This window comes from Acromyrmex echinatior, chromosome 6 (genome assembly GCF_024713525.1).
Source record: "Acromyrmex echinatior isolate Ae372 chromosome 6, ASM2471352v2, whole genome shotgun sequence".
Classification (NCBI taxonomy): domain Eukaryota; kingdom Metazoa; phylum Arthropoda; class Insecta; order Hymenoptera; family Formicidae; genus Acromyrmex; species Acromyrmex echinatior.
Genome location: NC_141857.1, coordinates 5,148,877 through 5,175,936, shown reverse-complemented (window position 1 = coordinate 5,175,936; position 27,060 = coordinate 5,148,877). Strand labels below are relative to the sequence as shown.

The window sequence follows — 27,060 nt, the reverse complement described above, 5'->3', positions numbered from 1 at the left end:
TGTTTCTCTCAAGTTGCAAGAATTTTTAAAATCTCTTCGTGGAAGAAAATTCTGGATATGCACTCGAATTACTTTTCAGAGTAAGAACTTTGTACATATTTTATTTGAGTAACGTATAAGATCCACAAAGTAACGTGCAAAGGCACTTGCATTCGCGTCGGATTCATGTTTCCGTTAAAGATTAGACGTCACCATGCATATACGATATGACACAGTCACGTGCGTCTCGCGATTTCGACAGAACGCAAAGAATATGTTAAACGGCGTGAACCGATAAATTTGCGACAATACTGAGGCGGATGGCGTTTCCCTGGTTTCTGTGCTATAAACGAATTATTTGTCAAATGCACGACTCACGACTCGAAATTAAAGACGTCATCTCGGATCAACGACCTCAGAAATTGTGGATGTCAGAAATAATCAACGAACGAAAATACCGATCGTGCCTGCTTAATTCCGTTATATTAATAGAAGGAAAAGGAGAGAATATAAGCTTTATATATGAACTCGCTTATTATTGATATAAAAAACGGAATTATCTTTTTATGAATTAATTCGACATAAAGAGGATTAATAATTATCCAGCATTATCACGTTGTGTGATAATCGTAAAATGATATCTCCTTAAAATCATCGAAATGGAAGGTGAAATAAAATTTTTCCGTTTTATTGCCAAGAATGTAATTGAAAATTGTAATTATCGAGAAATGACAATATATCGAGATTATGATATTCATTTTACGCATCGCATTTCGTTATCAATATCGATGTCCTCTTCGATATTTGCAAGCGCAAAACCACGTAACGTTGCATAACGTTTATAATCGATAAGTGACGAGGAGCCATAGAGATGTGACACGATACCGTGCGGGTTGCGATGTTACGACGTGCCTCGTATGTTACGTGACAAATTGGCCACGTGCGATTTTGTGGCACGTGCCCGCGATGTCTCTGCCTTCCTTTATGTAATTGGATCGCTTGTCGCGATACTAAATCGAGAGAATTTCTACTACAGAAATGCATCACGGACTGTGCAGACAATGACATAAAGTGAGCGAAGAGAGATTTCGTGTCGCAACATTATATTGTGCTTTCGTTGTATTCCACGGAGACGAGCTCGAACGTCATTCCTCCCGACGTTTTTTTCTTTTGGCTCTGTTGCTTTGTGCAAGCTTGTGAATAAAAATTGTAATAACGGGAAGATTTCAATAACATGTAATGAAAAGAAGATATCAATTCTCCGAACAACACGGAGCCAAAGGTTCCTCGTTGATCGATACCGGATTCGGACCCGACTGTAACATTTTTACTGCCGTCGAATCGAGAATTTTTGGTGGAATTTACACGGTCTTCCAACCACCGTTGCTTTACAAATTCTCCACGATGCATATTCAAGCTGACGTTTTACTTTTCATTGCGACGAACCGGGGTTGAATGTTCACAATGATCGCTTGTGCGCGATGCTTTCAAAATATTATAATTCCAACAAATCAAAGCCCTAAATATATTTACGATATTACTACTATAATTCTGTGTAGAATTACGATTCAAGATTGAAAGTTAAATTCGATGTACAGTTTGTAAAATTAGATGAATATATAAATTCACATTGAATTATTTAAGGACAAAAATTCCAGCTTGACTATATAGGGCTTTTATTTCCTATTTGTTGTGTTATTTCCTATTACAGTTTTAAAAGATACTTCGTTCAATATTGCAACTCCATTCATTGTAAGTGGTAAAAGAGATGGTTTGCTGCTGTCCCTTTTTTCATGCAGACGCAACACGCGATCACTTTTCGCACGGACCGCTAATCCACAATTGCAGAATTGCGATGCATCGGAAGCGGCGCGAATCGCGAATTTGTGACAATTGTGACCGTGATAATTGTGAATTGCCGGTGTCTCATGGCATTTAAACAATCGCAGTTTGGTCCCACGCAATTGCGAATCCAATAACGTCATCTTAGTCTACATTAATGAGTGGGTCGTCGTGCTTACGTCCCGTTTGACAGTAATTGCAGCGAATTATGCAATTGCATGTCGCGTAGGCGTGGAAAGATGTTACAAAAAGGTGAATCAAGAGTCGAATTAAAACGAACGTGATTCTAACATTCGCAGATATCTAATGATGGGTCGGCAAGGAATTTACGTTTCAATTATTAGTAGGTGAGCTGCAGGATTTTCGTGTTTTATATTTAAGGATGTTTTGTTGATATTTTCAAAATGATAATAAAATTATGAACAAATTACAGATTATTCTAAATCACTTTATTAAAAATAATAAACTTGCTAACGGATATTTGGATTATAAGTTATTTTAATAAATAGTAGCATTTTTTATATCTAAGCTTTAATAAAAATATATGGAAATGTATTATAAAATAAATAAAATCTCAATTTTTTAATATAAGTACATTGTGTATTCAAGATTTACATAGAGTTACATTGCGATGCATGAACTAGTTGTTTAGTAAAAAAAACAAACTATTTATTTGTTCTATATCTTTGTAACTAACCAGTGAATCGCAATAAAACTTTGCATAAATTATTTTGAATATTAGTATTACTTATAAAAGAAAAAATATAAATTTTTTTATCATTTAAAAAATTTTTATTTTTAACAATAAAAATAATAATAAATAAAGTAAATAAACTACAAAAATGTGTTATTAAACAAAAACATAATCTTATTCACACAATTTTCATATGTTTATTTGAAGTATAGATATTAAAAATACTTCCAAATTTAATTTTCTTTGCAGGAATTGTATATCTAATTAATCTAATACATCTTTAAAATTCCGTATAATTTTTTTATTTGTCAATTTGATAGTTCTATGAAAAGGGAACTACATAAGAGACACAAGCCGCGCACGTATCGTTCACACTTGTTCATCATTTACGCGTTGACGTTCGACATCCTTGATAGCAATGCGTGTATTCATCGTAAGATAATTATCCATCGTTTTAATTACGAGAAGCACGTATACGAACGTGGCGCTTCTACTATGACTAGGCGTTCCTACGCGTAAAACGTGCGATTTGGACACGTGGACGCTGAGAGAAGATTGTGGGAGAGCTATGGGAATAATAGCCGCACCTATCACGTTATTATTACGAGTATTACACGAAATTTATCTATTCTCGAAGTTAAGTAATAGGCGCAGTCGTTTCGTTATCGTTTACGTCACGCATGAATATGCATGGTGCATGCATATGCATGGCAGTCTCCGTAGCACAGATGCATAAAAAGAGCGTGAAGCCGTTTACAAAAGATGACCTTGGAATCGGAAGATACGACAAAAAAAAGTTGCATATTATTCACGTCGTGTGCCCTTTGTAACGGACCGCTTTTTTTTTTTTTTAGCGCATCGCACATATAAATGTCACTATTCTCGCCGTAAACAACGAAATTTATTTAATCACTTATATGCATAAAGTTTTAATAAACTCAGGTCGGACTAAATGGACGGATCTTTATTCATGAAATTCAGCTATTTGTCGTAGTGAATTTTATTTAGCCATTTAATTCAGTCATTTGATAACGCGCACAACTGTATACCGATTTGACTCAGCTCGTCGGATAAAGAAAATAAATCATTCTTCTAATCCGTATAAATGCAAGAAACGAGAAGACTCCTTGCCGTAAAGAGTGTTTCTTTTTCTCTCTGTATTTCAGAGAACATTTATCTGTATTTATCAGTACACGGCATTGAGAGGATCGCATCTTGTACTTTCCCACAATGATTTATTGGCTTTTCTTCCACCTCGCTCCACGTTCCCTTCTTTCCCTCTTAGTTGTATTTTTTCCCCGGTTGGATTGGGTTTCAAGGAGTTGAAACGTACAAGGAGTTAAAGTGTAACACGTATCCTCGGTCGAGCACAATTGAGACCGGCCGTGCGTTTCCATAAGAATATTGCGCGAATTCCGGCGCGATCGGCACCGGTTCGCTCGCATAGCGTCACTTTTGGCCGCGTTTAGCGATGGGGATGCCCCAGATTCGGCCGAGTCTGCTCCAACAGTCGTTCAACCCTCGGCCTAGATTCGCGGCACCCCGCGCTGACGTCATTCACTATTCCACACGCAGGTGCTCGTGTCTCCCATGTGATAGTCGCCGATATTACGTTTACACGCGGACACGTAAACGCGTATTCACACGGACGCACGTATACATGCATGAGGTACCGCGTCATCCCCCGTTGCAGTCTCAGAACTCGAGACACCGTCGAAGTGATGCGCGAACCAGGGCGCATTGTCCTCGTCAGGCTGTATTATGCAACTTCTCCCTTGATTCACCGTCCCTTTTTCACCCCTCCTCTCTCCGCCTCTCTTTCTCGCATCTTTGCCAAGTCGGCTTTTTTGTTGCCACAGCCAGATTTTTTGCTGGTATCGTTTTATATTCATGCACCTCGTTATGACAAGTACGATTGTATCATTTCTAAAGATTGGACTGCTCTCGCCGTAAACTACCCCTGGAAAACTACTTCAAAGTTAATATTAAGCTGCTGCAAGAATCAATCAATTGTGCCAAATCAAGTTGAAAATAAAATCGCAATTTTTGTAAATTAAAATAGTGACTGTCTGTAATATATTGGTTTTAATAGATTTTTAATTATTTAGAATGAAACTGGATACCTATCATGAAACATGTGATACCTACCATGAAACATCGATTGGAATTATTCCATTTTCTCCAGAAAACACGACAGAAATCTATAGGGAATAATTGAATAATTCCTATTGGAATCCATTCCTATTTGTTCCATGATAGGTGTCCTGTTTTCTTTGTTTTTCTTTTTTTAAATATATTATATTAAAGGTTATATTTTATCTTTTTTTATTAATTGGTAAACAACAAAGATAAATGATGCGTCATGCGCTTCATACGTAACTCGGAACGCATCCAATAAAGAAATGAAACTTTTTAATAGAAGAAAATAAATGAGTCTTACTGTTTTTTCCTAAATAAATTATAAATCATTTGAACTATTTATAGTATTCGAACTATTTATATATTATAATAAGCAATTTACGTGTCAATTTTAAAATCACTATAAAGAAATTGATGTGGTATTTTTCTGTTTGATTAATATCGGTGTAATGAACTTCGCAGAATAATGCAGGTATTAAGTGTGAGACATCTAATTATACCTAATATATAAATTGATATAATCGGTGGATGATCGTTCATTTGTCGGGTTTATACGTCAAACGACAATAATAATACACGATTACGCTTGACATAAATCGGAAAATTATGATCGATGACAAATAACAGGTTCCTTTTGATTGTATTGTATTTTCCATAATGAAACGCGAAATGCTATCTTGATTTATAACAAATGTTATATATTGTGCTTTTATTGCAATTTCTTTCTTCTCTTCTCTTTTTCGTGGAATATGATTATTAACGTCTTTTTTTTTGCCAATTGCTAAATGACGTCTTTCGGGATAATAAATATAAAATAATTCCAATTCAGTTATAAAATTAATGACACATTATTTTTATTCAGCGATTTAATTATGTATAATAAGCGAAACCGTTAACAGACCGATTACCATATGTAATTAATTTTATTACTGTTTTTGTTAGTTTAATATATCGACATTTTAATATAACTATATAATCTTTATATATATATCTACATATAAAACATTCTGATATATGGAAATCGAGTTATATCTACGTATTACGATTTTACGTTACGCTCATTCAGTACTTTGCATAATTAAATTATTTTCAATGATAACGAACTCGAAATAGCTTGTAACACTTTTAATCCAGTTATGCTCGTTAGTTACTATTATTTGATTATAACGCTTTCAAGAAAAGCCATTAAATTTTCTTTTTCTGTAAATTTTGAATTTCGTTTATTCTTTTTTTAGCTCACGGGTTTTCTTCAGCAACCTATTCCGTATAGCAGCATGTCGGAGGTCCGGAAATACGTTGTCGCCAGGTGGGATCCCGCATATAAGAACTGCCTCAGCATCGTTTTGCCTGACGGTTCGCTTCTTTTGCAAGCTAGCAATGCTTACACGAGGGACCAGTGGTATCACTCGATATTATGGAAGGTACGTTAAGAATTATTATTTATTTTATTGAAGAAAAATTATTATTTATTTATTTATAAATGAGTGAAGAGGACCATATTCAATGAAGGGTCTTAGTACTTAATTTTAGGCTCCCTATAATATTTTTGTGTGAATTTTTACAATTTCCATTTCAAGCAAATTGCGCACCGTTTACCATTATTATATATATTGTATATATATTATCTGTTATTATAATAACTAATTATCATAACAGCTAATTGTTATAATAATTAATTTTAATTATTTATTTTCATTAACGCAATTATTTTAAGCGTGAAAGATTTTGATGAATAAAATTTATAAAATTCACGTTTATAAAATGCAACTTATCAATGAGATTTACTAGATTTAACGTTCATATTTTATCTGACAATCTTACGAGATTTATCATTGTTTATTTACCATGTAAATAGCGATAAAGATTGATGGATTTTTTATCCATTTAACTTACAACTTTTTAACTAACGGTAACATTGATGTGTACTCATCTTTCTCGACCGGTGGAATTTTCCGAGCAAAGAATGATTATTGTTCTCGAATGCGAATGTTGATGTGAAATATTTTTTTTTAATATTGATCTTTCGATGCCTCACATAGATCGGCAGAGAATGGCAAACATAGGCGTTATTAACGCTCGACAATGTGAGGTTGAAGTAGGAGGAAGTGATAACAGCGCGAAAGGCGAACGTTCTCGATCGTCCTCGACCGGATCAAATCTCCCGGATACGTCAGCGTTTTATGGGTTGCCGCGAGCGGTTTAATATCCGGTCGGGAAATTAATCAGTGGCCTCTCGTCGTGGCCGCGCGACGAGTAAATCGCAGCGATCGAACCAACCATAACGATTGATTGAATTTTATTGTTTACGGCGTTATATTTCTAATGAAAATATCGTCCGTATGTTGACGATCTGAATGTCGATGACTTCTACCGAGATTGACCCTGTTCGCCAAGAGGCAGATTTATTTCAGTTCCATTTTCACTTTTATATGGATGATACGTTTTGACATTTAATTTTTAGCAAAGAGAATTATTTTTAAGTTAGCAGCAAACAATTTTTATCTCTCTTGTTGATATTAAATGTATTGTAACGAAAATATCAGGCTCGAGAAAATTCAGATCTTTTAAGTCTTCTTTACTTTATTATATACTCCGGTTGCTTTTAATTAGTTTTTCAGTGCAGTTTTTCGACGGTTTTTCTTTCGGAGAGTCTGCTACTCCGGCAAAATCGATAACCACTACCGGAATCATTTTCTTTCTCTTCAGTTTTTAGTGGTTTTAAAAAAAAAGTCAATAGATTGAATCGTTAGTTAGAGATTTTTTCTGTTAGCCGGAGAGCCAAAGATTCTGCATCCAGAGAAAAAGTTGCTTCGATTTAAAGAAATTTTCTTTACTAAATTTTCTTACTAGAAAAAATTTCTTTGATTTAAACATTATTTCTTTGAATCAAATATAAAATTTATTTAATTTAAAGAAATTATGTTCAAATCCAAGAAATCAGGATTTAAATGCCATTTCTTGTATTTGAACATTAATTTCTTTAAATCAAATAAATTTGATTTTACAAAAATAATGTTTAAATCAAAGAAATTTTTTCTTTAACCGTATAGCAAAGAAAATTTCTTTAAAGCAAACCTTTTCTCTGGGTGTGGCTGAAAGTCGGAGAGATAGCAATCGTATTATACACTCTTATATGCTATTGTTTTATTATATAGTTACCATCTCGTGTTTTAGGATCTTTTTATTTTCGAATTCTTAACGATAGAACTCGCGCCGATTAAATTCGAATTCGAATTCGAATTCGCGAATGATCCGGAACTGATTCGTCTTCCCGCAGAAAAGTATCTTCAAATATCAACATCTCGTCTCGATGAGCTCTCGGGAAGAGGTGACATTGCGCGAATTGCGCACCATGGTGGACTTTGCCCTGTGGACACCGCTCCAGGATGAGAGAGTGGCAGGCGCCCCGCTGGAGGCAGTCGCTAAATTGTTGGACGAGCCCAGCGTGGAGCCCGACTTGGACGGGAAAACAGAGGAGATTGTTCACGATCGCAGGAGCTGGGCGGAGGCCGTTCTCGCCGTGGTGGCTCCGCTTTTGGAAAAAGCGGCACCGCCGGCGGCGCTTGCGAGGGTACTCGCCAAACTGGCGCAACAGCATCCGCGATCGCAACTGGTCCCAATGCTCAGTCCGGCGATCACGAGATGCCTGAAGCATACCGTTGACTTTGGCAAGTCGCCGGACATGAGAAAGCTGTTACAGGTAAGGCGTCTGACAAGTCTCGCGTTACTTTGTTTGATTATAACATAGCGGGTGGCGAGATCATGGGAGACCGTTTGTTTCCTTTTTATAAGAATTATACCCTCTAAATCTTTTAGAGTGAATTTCATTCCGAAGAGTAAAATCTCTTTTTAATTTTTTTAAAGCTCAATTTTCACTCTTTAGAGTGAGATTCCACTTAAAAAAAAATAAAAAGTGAGACTTTGCTACTCTGTCGCTTCTAATTAGTTAAGTGACTTAGAATAAGTGATACATGAACGTCTTTCAATACTCTCTAAATTCTTGAAATAGAATCTCATTTCATAGAACCTCATAAAGAGTGGAAATTGAGCCAGTCTTGAAAAAGGGAGGCTCAATTTTCAGTCTTTAGGAGTGACATTTCACTCTTCAGAGTGAGATGTACTCTAAAAGTTATAGAGAACAGTTACTATGTTGCATTACGTACGTGTAGGTGTTCGTCGCCGCTTTGTACGAGAACAATGACGGTGAGCAGGCGATCAGGGATTACATCTCGTCAGTTCATGGACCGGGTAGCGATTGTCCACACCCGAGAGTGCTTCCCAATCTCATGTCCATCTGTGTCGCGGCCATATTCCACAGGCAAGTTTCGCCCGAGTTGTAATGGAATTGGATATTCGTATCGCAACTCTGATGAGATTCTCAACGATGTTGATTTCGATTTCTCAGGTTCGAAGTGTCGGGTCGCGCGTCATCGAATGAGGACAAACCACTGTCGTTGCCGCCATTGCACTGTTATTTGCTCGTCTTGAATATCGCGTAAGTGTTGAGCTCACTGGCAAACAAAGCCTGACATGCTTCTCGCATCCTTTCTGCTCTGCGCTTGAAACTTTCGAGTGTAAACGCGTGTCACGTATCGAGAAAACGATGTTATAGGTCGGAATACGCTGACTGGCGTTCGGGTCTTGGGGCACTGCTGCAACCCGTCCCATTCCCGGAAGAGGCTTTGGCCGTGAGAGAAGTTCAGGAGTCCGTACTGATGTGCGTGATGCAACGACTGGCGAAAGACCCGAGATGCACAGTGCATCGCGTCTTGCTACCCGTCAGGGAACCGCGTCCAGGTTGGATTCACATTGCCGCACCATCCAGCCCAGCTTGTCCAGATCGTGGAGAATTATTTGGCGAAATGGTAAAATTTTATCAAATTTCATTTCTTTTTTTTTTGCGAAGACTGTCAATATTTGTATTTAGTCTGTTATTTTGAACCGTTTTATGTATTATCTTAAAATGTTAATACAATTCTGTGATTCACTTATCTTATAAGACTTGGCTCGTAAGACTGTTTTTAAGATCTTAAATATAAATACAGATTATGAATACCAGTTTATGTCATATTTTTCTTTCGCATAATTACGTTTTGTTCATAATTTTAGTGTAGAGTTTGAAATACGCACCATTTTCTTTGCTTCTAAAAATTTTATTAATTAAAATATGAAAAACCTTACACTGAAAAAAATGATGTATAAAATAGCATTATTTTAATTAAGAACAATCTTGTTGATTTATATATAAAATAAAAATATTATGAAACAAATAAAATTTTATTAAAACAAGATCATGACATATTTGTTTCATTAATAGTATTCTTGAATTAACAAAATTATTTTTAGTTAAAATAATGTTGTTTATATAACATCATTTTCTCAGTATAAGAACGATATAAACGTTATTTATCAGACGGACGGAGAATAATGTTTATCTAACTCATTCATGATAATAACTAAAGAGTCACATTTTTTTGAGTTGTGTCACTTTGAAGTAAGAGAACGTGGATATGATGATGCGTTCCATACACATACAGAAAGTTTCCTTGTTAAATTTTTAATTGGGCCCTCGCAAAGATTAAAATATTCGAGGCAAAAATTTACAGTGCTTATATATCTTTCTTTCTTTAATCTTTATCTAAATTGTTTCTATTGTATTCCGGTCGCACGTGGCGAGAGATATAAATATCTAACGGCGAAATAGAGAGAATACGTGCGAATGGATACGCAATTAACGCGCTTATCGGCGCAACGGTATCAAATTTATTCGCACGTGAAATGATTGCGATGTATTCAATAGCGTAATCTCGCGAACCAAGCGTTGCGAATTGCGTCTCTCTAGTCTCCGTGCGATAACGCAAACCGTAAGATCTATTTAATTCAGAAACGATTCATCCCCTGAGAGGCCGACGTGGCAGTGACGATTACTCGACGCGTTATTTGATTGGAAAACCACCTAAATATTCATGAATCACTCTTTTGAAACAGACGGGCGTCAAGAATGGACCCGTATAGACAGCATCAATTCTAATCCTCTCGGAAATAACCACGGAATCGAACCGTCACAATCGGAATTAATGAATTCCGGTTGATCGCGGAATGGCAAACGGAACAAGAGGATGTCCGATGACTCTTGCATTCTAAATTCCGTTCTCAATTACAGCAGAGATTATATCCACCGTCGATTCCGAGGAATTTTAACGAGTGAATAGAGAATCCGCGATACGTTATCCAACCTTTTAACTTAAATTGAATTAAGCGAATGTGGGAATTTTTCTCCATCACTTAGAATGAACGTTACGCGAGATATTCACGCGATAGGCGTTATAATAGCGTGTTCTCAACAGCTGACGACTCTGCTGGCGTGCTGCTGTCGGCGGAAGAGATTCATCGCATCTCTGCTGAAGCAAGCGGGCGATGATTGCATTTTGCTAGCGGTGCGAGGTTGCGACGCCGCTCAGGAAGCGCTTTGCTTGATGCTCGAGTGGCGCTTACTGCCGAACGAGGAGGCGAGACTTCAAATAGTTAACGCGCTTGAGTCTACGGAATCCGGAAAGGAGCGCTACGCCGCTCTCTGCCAGAGGCAGAAGAATCTCCAGGAGTTGGTAAGCGAATTCGCGAATCGTTTCGATGCGAAGAATCAGCCGCCCCTTCGCGCTTTTATTCTTTCTTCTTTTTTTTTTTTATATTAATGTCAATGATAAATCACTGATAAATACTGTTGGCTCCTAAAGCGATTCTATATACGCATGATATATTGTATGTATATAAATTTAAACAAATAAAGCATGTGAGAGTGTAGCATGGTTAGAGTACAACAAAGCGCAAATATAATAATATGAATATTTTCCTCTTTTATTGGATTATATATAATATAATGCATCAATGATCGAAAGTTCCGATTATCTTTGGAGTCCTTCTCTCAGCAATTAAATACAAAGAACTAAAATTCATCCTTAGTCTATTAAGGTTGAATCACAAAAGGTTGCCAAATCCTAGTGGTGTTGGTCTAACTAAATTCCAGACTAAAAACACGTGTAAAGAAGGTTTAGATAAAATTTCTTAAATTGAAGTAATTCTTGAATTTCGCAAAATAATTTAATGCACAAGAACACATTTACAAATGACATGTTCGCAATTAAACGTCTGCACTGTTGGGTATAAAAGGAGCAATGATAATCCAATTCCTTAAGTTAAATAACATTTTGTTATTTTTAACTTCCATATGTGTTAAAATGTAAATTAATTCACTTGTGATTAGTTTCAAAGTAAACATCGCTCATATTAACGTACCTTTAGTAAATTAAATTTGAGTCAAATTTAATACATTTTCTTGAATTAAATTGTTTAACCCCCATTGTTTTAGTCAAATTAACGACACATTGTGTAGGGGCAGTGGTGACCTATAGAAATAATTAAAAACTCCCAATTGTGTGCAATTTAATATTATGAATTTAACAGTGTTGAATAACATTTTCAATCTTGATTTTATTAGCAACAAAAGGGCGGGCCCCGGAAATTAACGCTCCCAGTTCGAGCGACCGACGCTGACGTTGCCCTTCTATTAGGCGGTCGTGCTCTCGGTAATCTCGAATGCCTCAGTCTGGCCTTCACCTCTGTGACGTCCGCGTGCGCGGAACAATTGATAAAGTTACCGGCGCTGAGATATTTGAACCTGTGGGCTACACAATTCGGCGACGCCGGCCTACAGATGATTAGCGAGCATCTGCAGAAGCTGCAGGTGCTGAACCTCTGCGAGACGCCAGTGTCCGACAAAGGCATCTCCACGTTGGCCTGTAAGTATCCTAATTTTCAAAGCTTAAAATTCAGGTAATAATTTGACTTTTTTATTAAAATTGTGATAAAATTAATCTTGAAACGTAGAATATGAAATTTTAATTGTTCAATTTCCGTACCAATATGTCTAAAAAACGCGTAAAAATTTATAGAAAATCATCAAGTATGGCCGTATTGCGTGAGAATTAAAAATTAAAAATACATTTAACCCTCCGCCAACAGCATGAATTTTAACTCTTTCATAGGTATTCGAGAAATGGAGCAAATATTTTATTGTGTTATAATAAAAAAATCGAATTATAATATATAAAATTCTGAAAAAAATTCTGGTATATTTGTTGAAGCTTTAACAACGAGTTTTTACTACCATACAAATCGGATTGCATTTTTTTATTTATTTTTTACAGATTTAATTTTATCTACTCTAAAATTCACAGTTAAAAAGATCGATTTTTTTAAAGACATCATCAGTTGGATTAAACATATTTAATATTAAATTCAAATCAATTTTTATTTTCAAATTTTGGCTTGATGTAACAGAGATAGTATAAATTTTTGTCCATCACTCGAAGAAAGTGTTTTATCGCTTTGTTGCAGCATTAACCAGCCTAAGGAAATTGAATCTTAATAGTACGAAGCTGTCGGCTCAGACATTCGAGTCGTTGAAGAAGCGACTACCGGCCCTGCAGGAATTCGACGTTCGATACACGGAGGCCTGGTGACCCTGGTTTGAAGTCACGACGTCCAGCACTTCGCCCAACGGCGGTAGTGTTCGTCGTGACTTGAGAACGAAGAAGCAACGCTGAGGTGTTTGGTCGTCCCGAAGAAAATTCAACAGACGTCACGAGGTGACGTCCGCATTCTCAGTGTAATCAATTCGAGTGAATATCTAGCATTGGGCGCGATAAATTCGTTTGTTTTGCTTCGATCGTTTTGCTAGGATGAGACGTTCGCTATCAGCGTAATGATCGTTGAAAACTATGAAACATTTGTCAGTGAAACTTTCCAGAGGAAAGGAAACGAAGTCTTCTACACTGTGCAGGATGAGTGAAGAGCCTTTTATTTTTAAGTATCTTACGTATCTCGCTTCTTCTAATTTAATCGGTCGATGATTTATTCTTTCCAGAGGACGATAAGTACGCGCGATGAATCAACGGTTTCAATATATCCGTGTGTCCATTAAACATATTTTCCTTGTCAACTGTATTTATTTACACGAGATATTAGATCAAGATTCTCTTCCGAAAACTCGTGTCAGCTAGACGGCTTGATTCCCGCGACGAACATTACTTTTAAAGTGTTCCTTCCGCATCGTCGTCGAAAAACTGTACTTTTCAGGAAACATTCCAGAAATCGCGAATTCAGACGTCACTTTCCAGGAAAGACGTGCGTTCGTTTGAATAAATAAATATCGGCAAGCGCGACGAGCCGTCTCTCGGACATTTGCACAGAATCCATTCGATATACGGCAAGGTGGCACATGTAACGATCGCGTCGAAGAGTCGCGATCGTTAAAGCCGGGAAACGCGAGTCATTTGCGCGGTAAGCTGTCCATCTGGGGATGACGAAGGGAGGATTTGCATAAACGCGATGTACCGTGCAGCAATAACGCGCCTCAATGATCGAAAACAATTGTTGATTGCGTTTGATTGTTAACGGTTTTTACGTGATTTCGAAGATCGGTTTCGTCGAGCGTCAATAATTTTTAACAATAGTTCTAGCGACTCTTTTCTCCGTCTATTTTTGAGGAAAAGCGATTTCGTTTTTATGATGTTAGAAGCGCAATGTATCTTCCTCTTTTCATTCACACACACATAATCCCTTGTATCGTTTTCATATGTCTGTGTATCATTTCTTAACGACATTACTTTTTATTGTTCGCGCCGATAAAGTTAAAAGTCGTTTCGATCCGCCGCGTTACGAGAAGACACTTTGCTAATAGAAGTACGGCGTCAGTGAAAAGAAATAAAATATTTCCGGCGAGAGAATATCTTCGCATAACGAGACTCGTTCTCTGCCTGTAAGTTGGCTTCTCATGCAGAAAAATTGTCGGACACTTTACCAAATCATCATTGAATAGACGATGTTGATTACAAGAGTCTTGACTAACCGGCGAAGATTGTATTGGTGATGACGACTATGATTGCGACGATCTCTCCGTGATCTCCGACGCGAAACAAAGACTGTCCCCAATCGTGTGTCAGCGTATTGCTGGACCGCAGCCGCCAATCGATTCCTCTGCGCGAAGTGTCCTTTTCCGTCGGGGGACACTACCGACTTATCCTTTTTTTTTTTTTTTCAAGGCGTGCCCAACTGCCTTAATCAGCGAGTTCTGAGCGACCACTGCCACAACGCGTTGCGTCAGCGAGCGTGACTTTACTCTAGCAAAATGAAGGAACGAAGCTTCGAAGCGTCCCGCGTTCTGCCGCGAAATCGGGAAGCTTCGCGTTCCACGCTTAAAACCGGAGCACTGATCTTTGCAAAACGCATAATGCATAAAGCATGAGAGAATAGATCAATCAGAATATTTCCAGTCTATGACATGAAAGATTGATTGATTCTCATATGTTTTGTGCGTTATGCAAAGGTCTGTGCTCCGGTCTTCAGACAAAGTTTCGAGAGCCGCGAGTGACTCGCAAACATGCATTTCGTTCCCTAGTGTAAATAGATAGGTAGACTGTTAAGGATCGTCTCCCTCTTCCGTTTCTTCTTCGATTAATTAGATAGATTTTAATAATTTATTCTTTAGCTAGAATTTTCTCGTATTTATATATATTACGATAATATTACATGTATATCGCACGATCCAACTCGTACTAGCGTGAACGCGTTTAGGGGGATAGTCGAACCTCGAGTTTAGAGCGCTGGTAAAAGAGGAGAGAGAGGAGAGAGAGAGAGAGAGAGAGAGAGAGAAAGAGAGAGAGAGAAGGAGAGAAAGGGTGCCTCTCGAAAAGTGGCAGAATTTGACCGTCACAGGAGTCGCGGCGACGACGATTGACGGTCTCGCAAAAAGAAAATCTCGTCTCGATTATTGTAAATGCCGCAAGGGAACAAGCATTGTAAGAAGACTGTTTACGTCAATTTCAATAAGGATCATTAACTTAGGGAACCACGAATTAATTACTCAAGTTAATTCCTCAGTGTCACACACGTCTGTGAGTGAAGCAAATAAAATTCGAATTTAATACCTCCACAGCATCCGTTCTGTCACGCCTTCTATTGTCTCTCACGTCTAAGCGAGATTCACGATTTTGCGCCGATACTTGGCTTTCGCGCGACTCGTCGAAAAGTTTCTCTTTAAGTTTTATCCTTAAATCGTTTCCTCGTATGTAACTCTAGCCGTTGCCGTTGCATCGATGAAAATCTATAAAATATACTCTGTTAGACGTGTTACGAGAATGATTGAATGATTCAGCGTTAAATTATTAATAATCGTATCTTTCTTTGACATTTTCGTACGAATAAACTGTTTAATCGAAAATCATTGCCGTCTACATATGTTGCCTGTCATTTACAAATAATTCCGTGCCCTAATTGTCACTCCATTAATATTTACCAATTATCCTTCCACGGGTGAAATATCAAGAATATTGATGTTTTATTTAAATGTCAAATTAATGTAATATTTATGTGTGTAAATTAAAATTTACAATTTGCTATATTACTTCAATACTGCACGTGTTGATCGAATGATCAAAATGAATGACGGTGCAATTAAAATAATGACGATTATTACTTTATTTTGCTCTATTAAATACGGAAGTAATTTTTATGAAAATTGCACCTTAGAGAGACATAAATAAAGATCATTAAAATTATTATGATACCATACCTCGGGCTACAGTTAATATATGTATTAGTCGATACATCGTGACATTGTTCTTTATGCCTTCACAAGAAGAGAGAGAAAGAAGGGGGGGAGGGGAGGGAGAGAGAGAGAGAGAGAGAGAGAGAGGTAAGTACGTTTTACTTAGTGAAACTGAAATATAATTTTTCTAAATACAATAAAAAGATGATTAATTGGTTAAATAGGAGAAATATATTCATCATTTTGTGGAATATTAAATATTTTTGTTACAAGACATCTATATATATATATATATATATATGTGTGTGTGTGTGTGTGCGTGTGTGTGTATGTATAATATACAAAATTTATCGTAAAATTTTGGACTCATATGCAAATTGAGTTTATTTAAACTCGTTAAAAATACGTTATTTTATTTTATAGTAGATTATAATTCGTTCGTGGCTCCTCGATTATTCAAAAATTAAAATTACAGAGATTTAGACTTAATCCACATTTTTTTTTACCCATTGTTATAATAAAATAAAAAAATCATCGAGAGCCTGTTTTAGAAGTCGTAATTCATTCTGCGTTGTATTATTTGTTGTTGATACTTGTTAGAAATCTCCACCTCAACTTCTCTCTTTAAATTATCAGGTAGCTGATCCCACACAATTTGAGGCACGGTATCTGAAAAATAATGTTAATCTTATCTGTAAACCTCATAATAATAATTTTGAACTTAAAACGTTTTGCACACTTTCATGTACATTATTCCGTTAAAAATTTATGTCACTTTTTTACATTTGTTGAAATAACTACGTCATGTTTCGTAATTAAATTATAATAAGAGTTTAATTTAAGTCTCTGATGCATTAAGTTTGCGCTTTGTAAAAATTGCTGTCGAGATTACTTGTTTTACCTGTGCACTTATACAGTAAATCCGACCAGGTGATCATTTCCTGCGAGAAGCAGTAGACACCCAGTTTACCACCTTGCAGAGTCGAGTCGAACACGTTCCCAGAGTCGACTATCTGCTGTGTGCCCTGATACAGCCAGAATCTGATCAGGCCGATCTTAGGTCTGTGCAACAGATGCCATCTGTATGATACTCTTGGCTGCCAACTAATCCCCGGTTCCTTCCACAAGACCCTCACCTGATTGGGGGTGTCTTCCTTGTGCCAGAGACTGTTTCGGAGCATCTCGCCCGGTCCGGTGTCGGACTGAACGAGCTTCATTACAAACCCAGGCTCCGCTTCAGCGCGGAATGGGGATGGTTCCCAATAAACCTGTGCATTTTTCTTCCAATAAACAACATAAAAGTGTCGATTATCCTGGTAGGAAAAGATGAGGCCCGCGAAATCGTCGTCGTCATCGTGGTTATCGATGTAAAAAGTTCCTTCAAAGTCAGCGTTACTTAGCTCGTCCGGTCCTTTGATAGAGAAATTGATGAAAAGGATATAATTATTGCAAACGAATTAATAATGAAAAAAATTAAGATTTTATCTTCTTTTATACTCGTTGAATTTCAAGCATTATGATATAAATAATTTATATTATATAGCAATTATATTGTATCGCAATTTTAATAGCGCGAATTCCCAGCAGTCTGTTTTTTACTTTCTCTTGTTTTTTTATTTATTCGGAAATTTGATTACCTTACTTTAGTTTTTTGAAGAACATTGTAGAAATTTATTGAAGGGCGACTTGAAGATTTTATATATCTTTTTCATGTATCTTTACGATATATACATATAAACCTACCTATCGCCATTCCGGGATCGCTGTTAAGAAGCTGTTGAATCTCAGCACCTTCATGATGAATTCTCCATACGGGATCTTGTTGCGCTGTACCGTATGGATCGAGAGCGACTGTAAAGTATTTACGGAAATCCGTTGTCCATATTAAACTGTTATTTGGACAATTGTCATGGGTATTAATAACTGTATCATTGTCATTATCGTTCCAGCATGCATCGCCAGTGCCATCATCTATAAAACACAAAATATTATTCTTCACGTGTTTTGATAATATTTCCTTTTTCACAACTAATAATAATAACAATGTTTCACAGAAGGCATAAAATAAATATTAAATTTTAGTAAGTATTTGTTTGAATAATTTTAAACAAATATTTACAAAATGTATACATTTAGTAATTCAATAAAAAATAATAATTGAATCAAATTAATAGTTTTTGTATCAAATATATATATATATATATATATGTATTTTATTTATTTGTTATAACTAAATACATATTTACTACTTCTATTCAAAGAAATATGTATTAAGATTTAATAAATTTTTTTATTGTGCAATATTCTGTTTAAAATCAAAAAAATTTTTGAATAACGATTTAATATTTCAATATAGAATTTTATATTTCTATCTGCAGAACTGCAGAAAAAAAAATCAGATTACAATCTAAACATTATCATAAAGAAACCTATTAAAACTTACGATTAAGATCACGCTGATCCAAATTGTAGACGTAAGGACAGTTATCGCTCCCGTTGGGTATACCATCTCCGTCGATGTCGTCGTCGCATTCGTCGCCCATGCCATCACGATCGCCGTCGTTCTGTCCGGGGTTCGCCACGTCCGGACAATTGTCTTTGTCATCCTGGACACCATCCCTGTCGCGATCCGAATTGGTATCACAAACGTTCCCAACGCCATCGCCGTCGATATCATCTTGGTCAGCATTGCTAATATTAGGACAATTGTCACAGATATCGCCGATGCCGTCTCCATCGGTGTCGCGCTGATTTGAATTCTTTAAGTTGATACAGTTGTCTTGATTGTTAGGTATACCTGAACGATATCTCTTTATTAGCAACATCATTTATTGTCAGCAATTTCAACTAATAATTTTTTAATGTAAAATGATGAAAAAATATGTGAAAATTTTTAATTCTAAATAAACTAGAAATAAAAAAATAATAATATTTGAGGTTTTAAGGATAAATCTAATACAAATAATAAAAATACCTATATGAGCCTCCATGAAATCGGTACGTAAACTAATTTATGCATCAACATCTGCGATTCACATAATCGTGTGTGTGTGTGTGTGTGTGTGTGTGTGTGTGTGTGTGTGTGTGTGTGTTGCTTGTATCCTCTTTTAACGTTAAAAATTTACCATCGTTATCCAAATCGTTATCGCATGCGTCACCCTCGCCATCGTCGTCAATATCCTCCTGATTCGAATTCCAATTCATCGGACAATTATCACAGGCATCACCGATTTTGTCGTTATCGCTGTCGAGCTGGTTTGAATTATAAATGAGCCAACAGTTATCGGTTAGATTCAATACGCCGTCATTGTCGGCATCATCGTCGCAAGCGTTACCGATACCATCACCGTCGGCATCCTCCTGGCCACTGTTCGGTACCGTCTGACAATTGTCAGTGTAACAGCGACGGTCGTTGCAATTAAGACGATTGTCGGGGATGCCATCGTTGTCGCTGTCGGGACCACAAAAATATCCGTTTCCGGTCCAACCAACATGACACTATAAAAGATTTTGATTAAAAGAGACAAGTTTTAATCAGTAAAAATATTAGGTGTTGGAATTAATTCGTAGCGTTTTACAAGTGATGGGAAGTACTTTCATTAATGTATTTTTTAATGCTCATGTGAAATAAATAACATTCTTTCATTAAAAAACGCTACGAATTAATTCCAACACCTAATATAATAAAATTAGATAATAAAATAGGGATTGTAGTTATAAATTATTATAATTATAAAAATCTAAAGAGAATTACAAAGATGAGGATAGCTCTATTTTTCGTTAATTTTTTCAAATAATATCCAAATTTATTTCACTAATTGTAAGCTCAAATTTTATTTATATCAGTTTTCTCTGGATGATAAGAGACATAATAGAGATGCTTACCTTGCATGTGAATTCGTTGGCATACATGGCGATGCAATAGGCATTGACATCGCAGATCGTTATTAAATCTGGGCAGGCACCTTTCTGAACACGACATCCTGTCGTTTGATTGCCAACGTAACCACTTCTGCACGGACCGCATCTGTAGGATCCCTTCAGGAACAGAAAGTATACATATTTGAAACATAGAACAAAATGGATTTTAACTTGTTAAACATCCAGCAAACAAACCGACGTTTTTTATTATTTTAACGTTAAAATGTCGTAAAAATGACAAAAAAATAACGCTAACTTGTTTGCCGAATAGACATCTCACCTCCGTGTTAATACACTCCGAATAGGGATCGCATCCGCCGTTGTTGGTCTCGCACTCGTCTATGTCCTGGCAGATCTGTTTTCGCGATCTGGCCATCTCGACACCGACGCCTTCCGTCATCGGCCCCGTGTAACCTGTCGGGCAACGGTCGCATCTGTATCCAGGATGGAGATTCATGCACCGTACTCCGGGGTGACAGGGTCGCGCCAGCTCGCATTCATTCGCATCGAGACACACCGTGCCGTTACCCACATATCCCGATGGACATGGACCGCATCTACATCACACATGAGATTGACAAGAATCATAAAACACAGGATACATATATTCCACCAACATTCTACGTGACAAGAAAATATAGAATGTATATATTTGAAAAATAATTACAAAGAAAACAGACGTGAAAATTTTTACATCAAATTCATTTACATCAAATTTTACATTAAGAATTTGTTGATTGCGTAATTTTGGGAAAACAACATTTCTTAAACGAACTTTTATAATTTTTATAGAAAGAATTTATTTCAGTAAAAATTATATGTAGGATCCCGAAGAAAATATGCTTGTGAAATGTTTACTTGAAATACGGTGGATTGTAAGTAGGATGGCATTTAACTTCCGGATGACAGGGGTGACGGTCGCAGGGGTTTCTTATCCTCTCGCATCTTTCGCCATCGCCGATGTATCCGTTTGGACATCTGTCGCATCTGAACAGAATTATACTTAAATTACAACAGAGATTCTCGTGAAACATTCTATTTGTTATTAAGAGGTCATCTTTAATTTGTCAGTTTTACGTCCATTTCTACTACACAGATTAGTATAATAGAAGTTAAGTTTAATCTTAACTCATTTTTTATTTTTTTTTTAGCACTAAAAATTAGAAAAGGATAAACAGTAAATTACAAATAGAAATTAAAGTTAATCTATACTTTTATCTTATTCCATTACAGACTTAAATGATCGTTAGAGATTTAGTGGTGTTTTTCTTGCCTGTAGCCATAATCGTCATCATCGTAACACCGCACCCCCAAGAAGCACGGCCGTTGGAGGCAGGTGATGGGATTGATTTTGACGCAGACCCGTCCATTTCCGGAGTAACCACGTAGACAGGGGCCGCACTGGGGTCCGCTCGGTGTGTTACGGCAATCGACGCCGGGATAGCACGGAGAGTTATGATCGCACGTGGACGGCGGCGGTGTTGGCACTACGGAATTACCGGGATCACGGCTCGAATGACGAGTGAATTGCCAATTTTCGGGGAATTTTCGACAGCCGGTCTTCCATACGCGCCGTGCACACCGTCGAGCGGGCCCGGCGCGGGCCCAGAAAATTATGCAACGGCCCAGCGTGTCGTACAAGTGCACGTACAAGTGGTATACGTATGCTTAAAGAGATTGACTTAAAATCGACGTCGCGGATCCTGCGCATTCTTGATCTCCTTAGAATAAAGACGGTGTAACAATGGGATAACTATTACGCATTTGCAAGCGTCCGTCTTAATTTTTAATTTAACGAATTAATCATCTTCCGATATATCGAAATTTTTGTCTGAAGAAGAGACGAGAGGAAGCAAATAAAATTTGTCTTGATTACATTGCAGCAGGATCTTTATAGAAATTGTAAATTTGTAATTGAAGAACAATTAACTCGGAGAGAAATTAGCGACGTTTGATCTTTGCAAAAAGATCGCGTTTTAAATGATTAAATGAAAGCTTCCGCCAGCTGCACACATATCGAAAGAGATTACGCAATGCAAGAATATAAGAGTCACAACAAAGTTGAATTTTTCTAACAACAGGCATTTATTGCGTTGAAAGATTGCTTAATACAACTCGTTGCATATAAATAGATAGTCTCCGCTGACAACTGTTACGTACAGATTAAGTTCGAGGGTGTGAAGGACGACGCGCGTGAGATAGATTAATTAGATTCATTCAACTGTGGCATTATGTTGCGGTTTTGGCTAACTTCTAAATTAAAAGAACTGTTATTTTCGAGCACGTGTCCTTTCAATACGACGGAACGTCACTCACCGATGGGTGTACGACACGCCGAACAATTTTCAATCAAATGGCGAAGATGTTGGGTTTCCATCCTCTGTAAAACGAAACGATAAGTCGTAAGTCAAATCTTTCAATCTTTCAAATTACACACATTTTTTTTATAATTGAATAATAGCGAATAATAGTTTTTTTTTTGTCAAAATGTTTTAATAATTAAACTTTATGTAATTTATAAATTAAGAATGAAATATAAGAATTTATTTATATAAGAAATATATAAATTTTTATATTTATTTTAATTTGAAATTATTGTAAAAGTATTAATTTAAGATTCAAGGATATTAATTCATACATAATGAAGGAATTGCTTTATTACTTGATCGCTTAACTTACATTTAGTTCCAACTCCCTCCCGAGTTTCCTGGTAGCGTTGATTAATTCGTTCAAGGTTTTTACGATTTGATCATCGGTCTGGCAGACTGAAAAACACTTTCCGTGAGAAGACGTTAATTGACTTAATTTAATATCCGTTTATGTCACCTACCTTTCTCATCCAGACTTTGGATTCCGATATCGCCTCTCCTGGGTACTCTTCTGCCGGATGATTCTGAATCAGACATGTCTGTTGAATAAGGGTACGCATTTTGACTCGAACTACCGGGATACGGACTTCGGCCAGGTCGTTTAGAATTGAAAGATTCGGATCCAACAGGTGACCCAGCAGACTCATCTGATGTTAAGGAAGGATTTGTGTTAAAATTATATGGACTTGATCCATATAATCCAGATCGTTTGTCGTACGGATCCGATTTATCGGGCTTCGAATCTGATTGTTTGAGTTTACCTGATTTAGGATGTTTTTTGGGGCGATCTATCGGAGATTGTGGAGGACGAAATCCATATGGATAGTCAAGATTGTCCGTTTCATCAGATGGAGAAAATGGATCGGAAGAATCATATGGATCGTATTTATCGGGTTTGCTTTTGCCTTTTGGATGTCTCGAGTGATCTTTTTTCTTAGGTCGATTGCTATCACTCGGATGTTTCTTATTGGAAAGTTTTTTATCCCAAAGAAACTTTGAGTTATTGGAAGGCCACTGACCGTTATTATTCGATCCCGATCCGTTAATTTCATCACTTGTTTCGTCAGGTCGATCGATAGATTTATTTTGATAGTCTTCATCAGAATCGATAGGTTGTGTTTTCGGCGTTTCGAATACTGAAGGCTGCTTCATTTCAGATAGGTTGTCAGGACATTGCTCTTTCTTCAGCACATCAGTGATTGTAGTCTGATACACTTTTACCCGGCTTTTTCGTTCTTTTAACTAAAAGAATTTTATAACGTTTATAAATAAATAAATATTGCTGTTAATCAAATAAATTTTAATTAAACGAATTAGAGAAGTAAATAATACAACAGAATTCCATTTATCTACAATATCTACACATACAAGTTTATGCTTAGGTCCAAATATCCGAACTCGTAGTTGAGTTCCTATTATCTGAACTACGGCGTCGTAATTATAGTAACAGGAACTCGATATACTCGATTTCAATTTTCTGAACGTCAGCTTCTATTATCGGAACTAGTAAATACTGATAGGGAATTAGTAGAACCCCTATTACCTAAATCATCGGTTATCGAAACTGTCGTGTTCCCTGATAAATAGAGTTCAGATAAATAGAGTTCAATTGTAATATATCAAGAGAATTGTAATTATCAAGAGAAAAATTAACAATATTTTAAATACTGTTAAATTTCTGTCAAAATCAGTATGGCAATTCAAAGAATCATTTTGATTTTATTTAGTAGTGAAAGATATCCACAAGAATTGAATCGAGAATTGAAAGTAATCGTAGAGTTATAATATTGCATAAAGTCAGAATGTAATATCACTAGTGGCAGAAATAGGGCGCGAATAATTCATTGAAACGAATTCAATTCATCCGAGTAGTCAGGGATCGTTGTCTGAGTTGGGTAAGCCTACCAGGTGCATGTAACAGAAGCAACTAGCTTAGGTCTCGTCAACCATATTTGGAAAGACGTCGTCCCACGTTTGTGGACGTCACGAATAACACGTAAATAAGAAACTGCTATACGATCGTGAATGAAGAAAGCGACAGCAAAAAAATAATATCGGACAAAATTAAGTATACGAAAACAAGCGGGATTTTTTTTTTATTTAAAAAGATTAAGATTTATTTAACTTTGGATAATATATTCGCGTTTACGTGTTTTTAATTCCTCGGCAAGCATAAAAAAAGCGTGAATTGTCTTAACTAACATATGTGATAATATATTCAAGATTTATCTAAATTAAAACTTTATGAAAAATATTTTGTGAAAGGTAAAAACTTACTACTTCTACGTATCCTTCTAGAGTGTCCATGTTCGCAAATATGTGGCGAAAAGTTGTCTTCAACGGTATAGAACCCTGGTAATTACAATCGACGTACACATCCACGCGAGGATTAGGTTGCACCTGATACACCAGTAAAATCAGACTCTTCAGAGGACTATTCACTGAGATGCTGTCAACTTTGACATGTGATGCGCTGCGTCGACCCGTATTATCGAGACTCTCAAGTATAACTGGAACGACAAACATTAAACAATTAAAATAATGATAACGCAGAAGTTCAAAAGATCGTGATTCAGACAAATCTTGACTCACCGCGTTTTGTTCGTCGATCGATCATGAGCACTAATTTTATTTTTCCCAAATATTTCACAGATAACAGAGTCTCCACTGGACTATCAGATTTTCTCTTATTGAAGTTGGATATTGCGATAACGAATTCGTCATCGAACCAAACATCCTGCAGGCTCGTAGTTAGAGCTGTTGCAAAAAGCGGCAGAATAAAAAAAAGACAGCGTAATTAAAAATAACCCTGCATTTATTATATATAATAAAAAGCTTAATTGTAAATTTAGAAAGTTGTATTTTATTTATGCTGTTTAATATACATTTAAAAATATAATATAAAGAATTCTGCGAAAGAATACAAGAGTTGAGTGACCAAGAGTTGATCAATGCACCTAACCGTGAAGACATCTCACGTGTCACCGATCTCACGTTACTACCGGGTTTCTTGTCGCGCCACGAATGGTATCTTCAACAGTATAGTCTAAGAAACGCGAAGAAAGTAACGGAAGAAATATTCTATTTTCGCAAGAAGGGAATGCGAATCGGAGTTAACATGATCATCGCTAATTCGTCAACACGGAATTATCCCTCATAAATATTTGTCACTTTCCTTATAATCAAAATCTTTACCTTCGTTAGGTACGATGTTACCATCGACGGCGTAGATAAGCAGCCCAAGAATCAATAAAATCGGGACCCGCATACTGATGCGACCCCGATACACTCTGCGCGAATATTCGGTATCGTGGGTTTCCAAAAATTAAAAAGTGCAACCCAAATTTCCTGCAATCCCCTCGGTGCCACTCTTTCGAAATCGTGGATGCAGATTCTGACGGATACGACGGCACGCGGATGCAGAAGACACAGCCGCCGACTGAAGCGCGGATACGGACTGTCCGCGACTTTATATGTCGCCCACGAATACGGCTTTACAAACGAGATTTTGTACTTACTATCTGCGCCTGATATGTAACGAGCAGGGAAAACACTGATGAATTACGATAAATTAAGATCATAATCATTTTATTATTTTAAAAAGACTGCAAATTGTAATTGCGTTTCTAATAGAAAACGATAGGACAAGAGCGACTGTTTGAGATTTAAAATTGATCTTGCAAACAACGGAAGTAAAAAGATAAGAATAATGAAATAAAAATCTTGCAAATAAAAATCTTTACGTGCGAATATAATTTATATTTAAATTGGACAATCGGAAGAGAACAGAGACGGTTGGAAGAATTAATTTATGTTTATTTGTGAAGATTTTATCTCAAAAATATTATTTATTTAAATGTGTATTAATTTTTTGTGAAATTTACATTTTATTACATTATTGGATGCATTTTAATTTTTATTAAATCAATTCTACTATTCGAAATGGACAGTGGAGTAAGCAATATTATTGCCGTATGATCTGGCTGAATGATTAATGGATATCGTCAATACATTACTCTGACATTATTGTATGCATCCGCCCACAAGATGTTTTTAACGATATGAAATAATCATAGCGGAAAGGTGTGTCAAAGTCGGCGCTAATATAAATTAAACGCTTCCTTCTACGGTGACACGAGGAATTTCTCGGCAAAATCGATTAATATGCAATACTCATTCGCACATTAGCATTTCGTGCTTTTTTTTTATTTTGGAATGTACCTGTAAAACTGTCATCGCGATAATTATAGACAAGTTACTATAAAGAAATTCTGTAGGAAGGTAGCCAGCTTTTTGCGTTCGTAATTTCGGCTTCTTATTGATATATTAATTTTTTGTATAGCTAAAAAAACTACTCCAATCTCGGAGAGAGTTTCTGTGACAGGAGTTTAGGTCTTTTCGATGCGACGGACCTTGCAACAGGTATGTAACAATATCGCTGGTGTGCCAGTTACATGTGTGTGGGAAGTGGTCCCACCTACACATCCACACCAGTTTCAAACCGTAGACAC

The 27,060-nt window shown here is 36.6% G+C and overlaps 2 protein-coding genes across 3 annotated transcripts in view; one reads left to right on the top strand and one right to left on the bottom strand.

Annotated features, from left to right (window-relative positions):
* LOC105153997 (C-Maf-inducing protein) overlaps positions 1-15,932 on the top strand; it is a 40,676-nt gene extending 24,744 nt beyond the window's left edge. Inside the window, exons 2-9 of the mRNA XM_011069201.2 lie at positions 5,890-6,075; positions 7,932-8,354; positions 8,824-8,972; positions 9,060-9,149; positions 9,267-9,519; positions 11,002-11,259; positions 12,150-12,450; positions 13,049-15,932. Coding sequence (XP_011067503.1) covers positions 5,890-6,075; positions 7,932-8,354; positions 8,824-8,972; positions 9,060-9,149; positions 9,267-9,519; positions 11,002-11,259; positions 12,150-12,450; positions 13,049-13,173 — 1,785 coding nt within the window. The 3' untranslated portion in view covers positions 13,174-15,932. The remainder of the gene's footprint in view (positions 1-5,889; positions 6,076-7,931; positions 8,355-8,823; positions 8,973-9,059; positions 9,150-9,266; positions 9,520-11,001; positions 11,260-12,149; positions 12,451-13,048) is intronic.
* Positions 15,933-16,471: 539 nt separating this feature from the next.
* Tsp (Thrombospondin) lies at positions 16,472-26,025 on the bottom strand. 2 transcript variants are annotated; one of them, XM_011069200.2, is made up of 16 exons: positions 25,745-26,025; positions 25,142-25,306; positions 24,827-25,059; positions 23,311-23,791; positions 23,011-23,196; positions 22,860-22,945; positions 22,497-22,560; positions 21,454-21,667; positions 21,039-21,167; positions 20,461-20,737; positions 20,145-20,297; positions 19,385-19,757; positions 18,703-19,056; positions 18,003-18,230; positions 17,161-17,670; positions 16,472-16,928 (listed from the first exon to the last, which is right to left on the bottom strand). In XM_011069200.2, the coding sequence occupies exons 1-16, from the start codon at positions 25,815-25,817 to the stop codon at positions 16,807-16,809; spliced, it is 3,648 nt and encodes a 1,215-aa protein (XP_011067502.2). In that variant the 5' UTR covers positions 25,818-26,025; the 3' UTR covers positions 16,472-16,806. The 2 variants fall into 2 exon arrangements, with proteins under 2 accessions (XP_011067502.2, XP_087263531.1); XM_087407405.1 differs by having other exon boundaries at positions 23,011-23,791.
* Positions 26,026-27,060: the final 1,035 nt, after the last annotated feature.

Coding starts and splice junctions, on each gene's coding strand:
- Tsp (XM_087407405.1), bottom strand. CDS start 25,817: ATGCGGGTCCCGATTTTATTGATTCTTGGGCTGCTTATCTACGCCGTC. Junction 25,307..25,744: donor TAACATCGTACCTAACGAAG/GTAAAGATTTTG, acceptor TTTTTGCAACAG/CTCTAACTACGAGCCTGCAG. Junction 19,057..19,384: donor TAACGATTTGGATAACGATG/GTAAATTTTTAA, acceptor GATATCGTTCAG/GTATACCTAACAATCAAGAC.